Source organism: Hypanus sabinus, chromosome 31, assembly GCF_030144855.1.
Source record: "Hypanus sabinus isolate sHypSab1 chromosome 31, sHypSab1.hap1, whole genome shotgun sequence".
NCBI lineage: Eukaryota > Metazoa > Chordata > Chondrichthyes > Myliobatiformes > Dasyatidae > Hypanus > Hypanus sabinus.
Genome location: NC_082736.1, coordinates 9,232,839 through 9,241,545, shown reverse-complemented (window position 1 = coordinate 9,241,545; position 8,707 = coordinate 9,232,839). Strand labels below are relative to the sequence as shown.

The window sequence follows — 8,707 nt, the reverse complement described above, 5'->3', positions numbered from 1 at the left end:
CGTTTGTGTGCCTGTCTTAATACATGAGTCCCTTACTATTATAGTCAACACAGTGACCAGTGGGGACCAGCATTCTGTACACCTTATCCCATTGTGTAGCCACGTTCTGTGAATTATGTGCCTGGATCCTAAGATCCCCAAGATCACACTTTACTCCAATGCTGTGAAGGGGTCAATCATTAACATTATACTTTCTTCTTTCATTTGACCTCCCAAGTGTAATACCACATTCTCTCCCAGATTAAGTTTCTTCTGCAATTTCTCTGCATATGTTTGTGATTTATGTCCCACTGTGTGCTTTGATCAATATTTACACTGTCCACAATTCCACCAATCTTGCTGTCACATGTGAACTTGTAAACCACACATCAACATTTTCATCAAAACATTGATATATATATCAGAAACCACATAATTCCCAGCATCAATCCTTGTGGATCACCTCTGCACACGGACTTCCAGCCCTACATAGCCTTCTATGAGGAATCCATTTCTGAATTGAAATTGCAATCTATATTAAATCCCACGGGTCTTTTACAAATGCCTTACTAAGGTCTATAGAGATCATGTCCACAGTCTTGCCTTCATTAAGCACCAAGATGTTGGGACTGATTCTGTTTACGTTATATGTCAATGATTCCTTTAGCCATTCTCTTCATCTGCCTGTCCTTCCCTATTTCCTCAAAAATACCTGCGCCTCCACCTGTCTCTTATAACCATATAACAATTACAGCACGGAAACAGGCCACCTCGGCCCTTTTAGTCCGTGCCGAACGCTTACTCTCACCTAGTCCCACCGACGTGCACTCAGCCCATAACCCTCCATTCCCCTCCTGTGCATATACCTATCCAAATTGACGATGGATTTGATGGACTTGTTGCAAAATTTGCAGATGATATGAAGAGACAGGTGGAGGTGCAGGTATCTTTGAGGAAATAGGGAAGGACAGACGGATGAAGAGAATGGGCAAAGGAGTGGCAGATGGAATACAGAACTAGGAAGTGTATGGTCATGCACTTTGGTTGAGGAGATATTAGGGTTGACTATTTTCTAAATGGAGAGAAGATACAAAAAATTGAGGTGCAGAAGGATTTGGGAGTCATTGTACTGGTTCTGTAAAGGTTAATTTGCAGGTTGAGTCTGTGGTGAGGAAGGCAAATATGATGTTAGCATTCATTTCAAGAGGACTAGAATATAAAAGCAAGGATGTAATGTTGAGACTTATGAAGTACTGCTGAGCTCTCTCTTGGAGTAATGGGGGCAGTTTTGGGCCCTTTATCTTAGGAAGGAGGAGCTGAAACTGGATGCGTTTCAAACGAGATTCTCAAAAATGATTCCAGGATTAAACAGCTTGTCATATGAAGAGTGTTCGATGGCTCTGGGCCTTTATTCCCTGGAAGTTAGAACAATGAGGGATGACTAATTGAAACCTATCAAATAGTGAAAGACTTTGATAAAGTTGATATGGAGAGGACGGGAGTGTCTAAGACCAGAGGACACAGCCTCAGAAGAGAGGGACATCCTTTCAGATTGGAGATGAGGAGGAATTCCTTTAGAGAGTGGTGAATCTTTGGAATTCATTGCCACATGCGGCAGCTGTGGAGGCCAAGACTTTAGGTATTTAAGCCAGAGGTTGATGGATTCTTGATTGGTCAGCGCATGAAGGGATACAGGGAGAAGGCAGGAGATTGGGACTGAGAGGAAAGATGTATCAGCCAAGATGAAATGACAATCAGACTCAATATGCCAAATGGCTTAATTCTACTCCTGTATCTTATAATCTGTATCACCATCAACAAAACCTCGATCAATTTTGTCAAGCTTGATCTGCCTAGACAAAACCATGCTGATTGTCCCTAAGCAAGCCATGCCTTTTCAAATGTCGATAAATCCTGTACCTCAGTTCCAAACTCAGATCTGCTGGTCTTTAAACAACTCCCACATGTCAGATGTGGACTTGTCTGACAGTGGCTGCTCCCAATCACTGCCCCGTGGTTTCTGTCTTACTCCGTCCTAACTTGCCCTCCTGCAATTCAGTACCTTCATACAAGATCTGATTTTATTCTTCCTCATCACTAAGAAAAAAAATAAAATCCCAGAATATTCACTGACTCTTAGCTGTCAGCTGGCCTGGCTCGTTTCCCAAAACTAATTCCTCCTGTCTGTTCTCTCCTCTGGTTGGGATCTGTACATAATGTTTCAAACACTCTTCAGATTCAATGAAGAAATCTTGTGCATCTTAGTATTAAGCAAGATCCAATCAATTCTAGAGAAGATAAAGTCCCTGCACTGGTCATTGGGTTCCAATATGATCATCTATCAGTGTAACTGCAGATTGCCTCTGTAAATGAGCCTTCCAGTGTGTTGTGACATTCCCAGTGGGGTAACCCCTGCTCCTGTTAAACCCACCCTACCCCAACTCACGTGTAAAACAATGAAACCCAGGAAAGTTGAGCTGCCAGCCCTATCCCTCCGACAACAGATTACTCCTAATGTTGAAATAAACTCATTTCAGCCCATCAGTCCCAGCATGTTTATTAGCTGTTGTTCTTTTCAGACTGTGCTGTCATACGTACTTTCTCCCAGTTGCTACTTCAGTTCAAACACTGCCAAGTGACACTATCAAAACTCCTGGTGAGGATATTGGTTCCCCTCCAGTTCAGATGCAACCTCATCATTTGTAGGACCTCATCCCTGCTCATTTAACCCCTTCCGTGTAGCAGGAAGAAAGTTCCCCTCTCAATGTACCCATTCCGCCTTCCCTTCGAGAGGCCTTGCAGCTGAAGCCCCACCCACCTCACACCAGCTCCTCAGCCACCACTTTACCTGGGGTTTAGAAGGCGCCAGAAGTGCGGTCTATATATATCCTTATATCTGCCTATGTGTCAATAGACAATAGGTGCAGAAGTAGACCATTCGGCCCCTCGAGTCTGCACCACCATTCTGAGATCATGGCTGATCATTCACTATCAATACCCAGTCCCTGCCTTGTCCCCATATCCCTTGATTCCCCTATCCATCAGATATCTATCCAGCTCCTTCTTGAAAGCATCCAGAGAATTGGCCTCCACCGTCTTCCGAGGCGGTGCATTCCACATCTCCACAACTCTCTGGGAGAAGAAGCTGTTCCTCAACTCTGTTTTAAATAACTGACCTCTTATTCTCAATCCATGCCCTCTGGTACTGGACTCTCCCAACATCTGGAACATATTACCTGCCTCAATCCTATCAAATCCTTTAATTATCTTAAACGTTTCAATCAAATCCCCTCTTAATCTCCTCAATTCCAGCATGTACAAGCCCAATCTCTCCAATCTCTGCGTAAGACAGCCCTGCCATCCCAGGAATCAACCTAGTGAATCTTCGCTGCACTTCCTCAATTACCAGAATGTCCTTCCTTAAACCTGGAGACCAAAACTGTACACAATATTCCAGGTGTGGTCTCACCAGGGCCCTGTACAAATGCAAAAGAACATCCTTGCTCTTGTATTCAATTCCCCTTGTAACAAAGGCCAACATTCCATTTGCCCTCTTCACTGCCTGTTGCACTTGCTCATTCACCTTCATTGACTGGTGAACTAGGACTCTGAGGTCTCTTTGCATTTCTCCCTTACCTAACTCGACACCGTTCAGACAATACTCTGCCCTCATGTTCCAGCTTCCAAAGTGGATAACTTCACATTTATTCACATTGAATGACATCTGCCAAGTATCTGCCCACTCACTCAGCCTATCCAAGTCTCCCTGTATTCTCCTAACGTCCTCTTCGCATGTCACACTGCCACCCAGTTTAGTATCGTCAGCAAACTTGCTGATATAGTTTTCAATGCCCTCATCTAAATCATTGACATAAATCGTAAAGAGCTGTGGTCCCAATACAGAGCCCTGTGGTACCCCACTAGTCACCTCCAGCCAGTCAGAGAAACACCCATTCACTGCTACCCTTTGCTTTCTATCTGCCAACCAGTTTTCTATCCGCCAACCAGTTTTCTATCCATGTTGAAACCCTGCCCCCAATGCCATGAGCTCAGATTTTACTCACCAATCTCCTATGTGGCACCTTATCGAATGCCTTCTGAAAATCTAGGTACACAACATCCACTGGCTTACCCTCGTCTAACATCCTTGTTACACCCTCAAAAAACTCCAACAGATTAGTCAAGCATGATTTGCCCTTGGTAAATCCATGCTGGCTCAGCCTAATCCTATTTCTGCCATCTGGATGTGCCACTATTTCGTCCTTAATAATGGACTCAAGCATCTTCCCCACGACTGACGTTAGGCTAACGATAGTTCTCCGTTTTCTCCTTCCCTCCCTTCTTGAAAAGTGGGACAACATTAGCCACTCTCCAATCTTCAGGAACTGATCCTGAATCTAAGGAACATTGGAAAATGATTACCAATGCATCCGCAATTTCCTGAGCCACCTCTTTTAGAGCCCTCGGATGCAGACCATCTGGACCCGGGGATTTATTAGCTTTCAGTCCTACCAGTCTACTCATCACAGTTTCTTTCCTAATGTCAATCTGTCTCAATTCCTCTGATATCTTATGACCCTGGCCCATCCATACATCTGGGAGATTGCTTGTGTCCTCCCTGTTGAAGACAGATCTAAAGTATGCATTCAATTCTGTTGCCATTTCCCTGTTTCCCATAACAATTTCTCCCAATTCATTCTTCAAGGGGCCAACATTGTTCTTAACTATCTTCTTTCTCTTCACATAGCTAAAAAAGCTTTTGCTATCCCCTTTTATATTCCTGGTTAGACTGAGCTCATACCTGATTTTTTCTCTTCGTATTGCTTTTTTAGTTAAGATCTGCTGTTCCTTAAAACTTCCCCGATCATCTGTATTCCCACTCATCTTAGCCCTGTCATACTTCTTTTTCTTTAATGCTATACAATCTCTGACTTCCTTTGTCAACCACTGTGGCCCCTTCCCCCTCTTTGAATCCTTCCTTCTCATTGGAATGAACTGCATTTGCATCTTTTGTATTAAGCCCAAGAATATCTGCCACTGCTGATCCACTGTCTTTCCTGCCAGGGCATCCGCCCATTTAACTTTGGCCAGCTCTTCCCTCATGGCTCCGTAGTCTCCTTTATTTAATTGCAACACTGACACGTCTGATCTGCCCCTATCCCTCTCAAATTGTAGATAAAAACTTATCATGTTATGATCACTACTTCCTAATGGCTCCTTTACTTCAAGATCACTTATCAATTCCTGTTCATTACACATCACCAAGTCCAAAATAGCCTCGTTCCTGGTTGTCTCAAGCACAAGCTGTTCCACAAATACATCCCTTAGACACTCCACAAACTCCCTATCCTGGGGTCCAGCACCTACCTGATTCTCCCAGTCCACCTGCATGTTGAAATCTCCCATAACGACTGCATTACCTTTAGCACATGCCAGTGTTAACTCCCTAATCAACTTGTACCCAATATCCACGCTACTGTTTGGAGGCCTGTACACAACACCCATTAGGGTCTTTTTACCCTTACCGTTCCTCAGCTCAATCCACACAGACTCTACTTCCCCTGTTCCCAAGTCACCTCTTGCTAAGGACTGAATCTCATTCCTCACCAACAGGGCCACCCCACCCCCTCTTCCCATATTTCTGTCTCTACGATAGCACGTATACCCTGGTACACTCAATTCCCAGGCCTGATCCCCTTGCAGCCATGTCTCCGTTATCCCAACAATATCGTAGTTCCCCATTTTCATCTGAGCTTCCAGCTCATCTGTCTTATTTCTGACACTACGCGCATTCAAGTATAGAATTCTTAGCCCATTCCTCCTCTCTTTGCTTAAAACACTGTCTACTGTACCTAACCCAGCTCCTTGAACTTCCATCGGGCAAATTGCACCCTGAATTTTGATGACCTTCTCAAGATCACCCAAACCTTGTACACATTTAACGCCATGCACCTTCTGACCAACCCTCTGGATCTGGATCCCTGCCCCCTGCACATCTAGTTTAAACCCCCCCGAGCAGCACTGGCCAACACTCCTGCAAGAATGTTAGTACCCCTCCGGTTCAGATGTAGACCGTCCCTTCGAAACAGATCCCAATGTCCCTGGAACAAAGACCAATTATCCAAAAACCTGAACCCTTCCTTCCTGCATCATACTCTCAGCCTCGTATTGATGTGCATAATCATTCTATTCTTCGCCTCACTCGCACGTGGCACAGGTAGCAATCCCGAGATTGTCACCCTGGAGGTCCTGCCTTTCAGCTTCACTCCTAACTCCCGGAACTCTCTAAGCAGGACCCCCTCACTCACCTTACCTACATCGTTGGTCCCTACTTGGACCACTACATCTGGGTTCATGCCCTCGTTCTCAAGAATAGCCTGCACCCGATCTGAGATGTCCCAGACCCTGGCACCAGGGAGGCAACATACTATCCGAGACTCCCGATCTGCCCCACAAAATCTCCTATCTGCCCCCCTGACTATAGAATCCCCTAAAACTATCGCTCTCTTCTCTTCCCTCCTCCCCTTCCTAGTTGAGGGTTTAACCTCTGTGCCAGAGGCAGGACCACTACAACTCATTCCTGGTAGGTCATCCCCATCAACAGTATCCAGTACGGTATACTTATTGTTAATGGGAATGGCCACAGGGGTGCTCTGCTCTCTCTGCCTGCTCCCCCTGCCTCTCTGGACCGTCACCCATCTGCCTACTTCTTGGTTTTTCGGTGTGACTACCTCTTGATAACTCCTATCTATCTCTGCCTCCACCTCCCGAATGATCCGTAGTTCATCCAGCTCCTGCTCCAACTCCCTAACTCGGGCTGATAGGAGCTGCAGCTGGAGGCACCTCTTGCAGGTGTGGTCATCAGGGACAACTGTGTTGACCCTGACTTCCCACATACTGCATACGGAGCACACCACTGCTCTGACTGTCTCCCCCATACCTGAACTGGATTAATAGAATAAGTCTAAAAAGCACCTAGCGACCTTACCTTCTTCCCCTCAGCGAGCAATCACACAGGCTTACTGAAGTCCCCTTACGCCGAAGCCCACTTAGCCAAAGCCCAGGACTCTGCTTCCACGGACTGTTACTTTATATGACCGGACTTTCATTTCCCTGGCGACCCAGAGGAACAATTGTTCTGATGAATTAACCCTCTCACTGGAAGTGACTGCACCCTCGCCTACCAACTGCTGTGTGTGAGGGCGCTCGCACTGGTCATGGGGCCGGGGAGGGACAGACCGAATTCCTCGGGTATTTGCAGAATGGAAAAGCACTTCTTATAATTTAAAGCAGGAGAATCAGCAAATTTCCAGAAATCCTTCAGTGTGTATCTTGGTGTGTGAGTGGGTTTTTTTTCCGCTCGAGCGCTGTGTTGCAGATAAACCATTGGAAATTGACCTGTGTATTAAAGTGAAGGCAGAGCTGGACGATGAGAGGCCGCTCTCGGCTCTGTCCGTCGCTCTGTCTCTGTCTCCTCCCCTCCCCGCCTCTGTCTCTCTGCACGTTTCTCGGGCAGGTCTGGGCGCTGTGTATAAAAGGAGACATCAGCAGTCAATTTGTTACTGAGCAGCGACCAGAGTGAAGCAGCATCATGTCTGGCAGAGGGAAAGGAGGCAAAGGACTGGGCAAAGGCGGAGCCAAGCGGCACCGTAAAGTGCTCCGTGATAACATCCAGGGCATCACCAAACTGGCCATCCGCCGTCTGGCTCGCCGTGGCGGTGTCAAGCGGATCTCGGGTCTGATCTACGAGAAGACCCACGGGGTGCTGAAGGTTTTCCTGGAGAATGTGATCCAAGATGCGGTCACCTACACTGAACATGCCAAGCGCAAGACGGTCACTGCCATGGATGTGGTGTACGCTCTGAAACGCCAGGGCCGCACTCTCTATGGCTTTGGCGGCTGAAAAACTCCCACTTCCTCCCGAGCACAACACAAAGGCTCTTCTGAGAGCCACCCACCGCCTCACAAAGGGAGCCGTGTCCACAACCTTTTAATTATTTTTATCGATACAGAGAGCTGAGTTACATTTGAAACATATTGATTGGTTCTGCTTGAAATATTCCTGCGATTCTGCCTTTCCAGTCAGGGATAACCGTAAATCCTGAATGTATTAAGATCGATCTTAATCCTTTTATCTATCTCGGACAGAAAGCAGTTCACTCGTTCAGAGAACGGATTCCGTAATTATGCATTTAAATCTTAATTGAGGGAATTTGATATTAAATGTATTGAATGAAACTGACATTGTATAATCCGTGATAAAATTAATGTTAAATCATTTTAAAGAAATGTAATCAAGCACTGTTGCTGGGTGCTCTGAAACTGGCAGGCGATTTGAAATTAATACTGCGCCAAAAACGCTGTATTCCGTTTGGATGAAGTCCGACCGCCAGTAAATTCCTAGAATTCCTTCAGTATGTACGTGGTGTATTAGGGAGTTTTTCCTCTCTCAGGAGCTCTGTGTTTCTGATAAACCGCTGGAAATTGACGGGTGTAGAAGTTGAGAGTCCGGTCTCAGCTCTGTCCGTCACTCTGACTTTGTCTCCTCTACTCCTGTCTCTGCGCGTTTCTCGGGCAGGAGTAGTGGCAGAGGATTGGAGGATGGATTATGTTATGCAGTGACTTGGAATCGAAGGAAAACCGAACACAGGAAACTGCAGATGGTGGTGAATGGTCCAGGCCTGAAACGCCGGCTGTTTTCTTGCTGCCTGGCCTGCTGAGTTCCTCG

General features: G+C 46.0%; 1 protein-coding gene across 1 annotated transcript; it reads left to right on the top strand.

Annotated features, from left to right (window-relative positions):
- The first annotated feature begins 7,570 nt into the window (after positions 1–7,570).
- On the top strand, positions 7,571–7,882 carry LOC132383639 (histone H4-like). The gene has a single exon (XM_059954834.1). The coding sequence runs from the start codon at positions 7,571–7,573 to the stop codon at positions 7,880–7,882; it is 312 nt and encodes a 103-aa protein (XP_059810817.1).
- Positions 7,883–8,707: the final 825 nt, after the last annotated feature.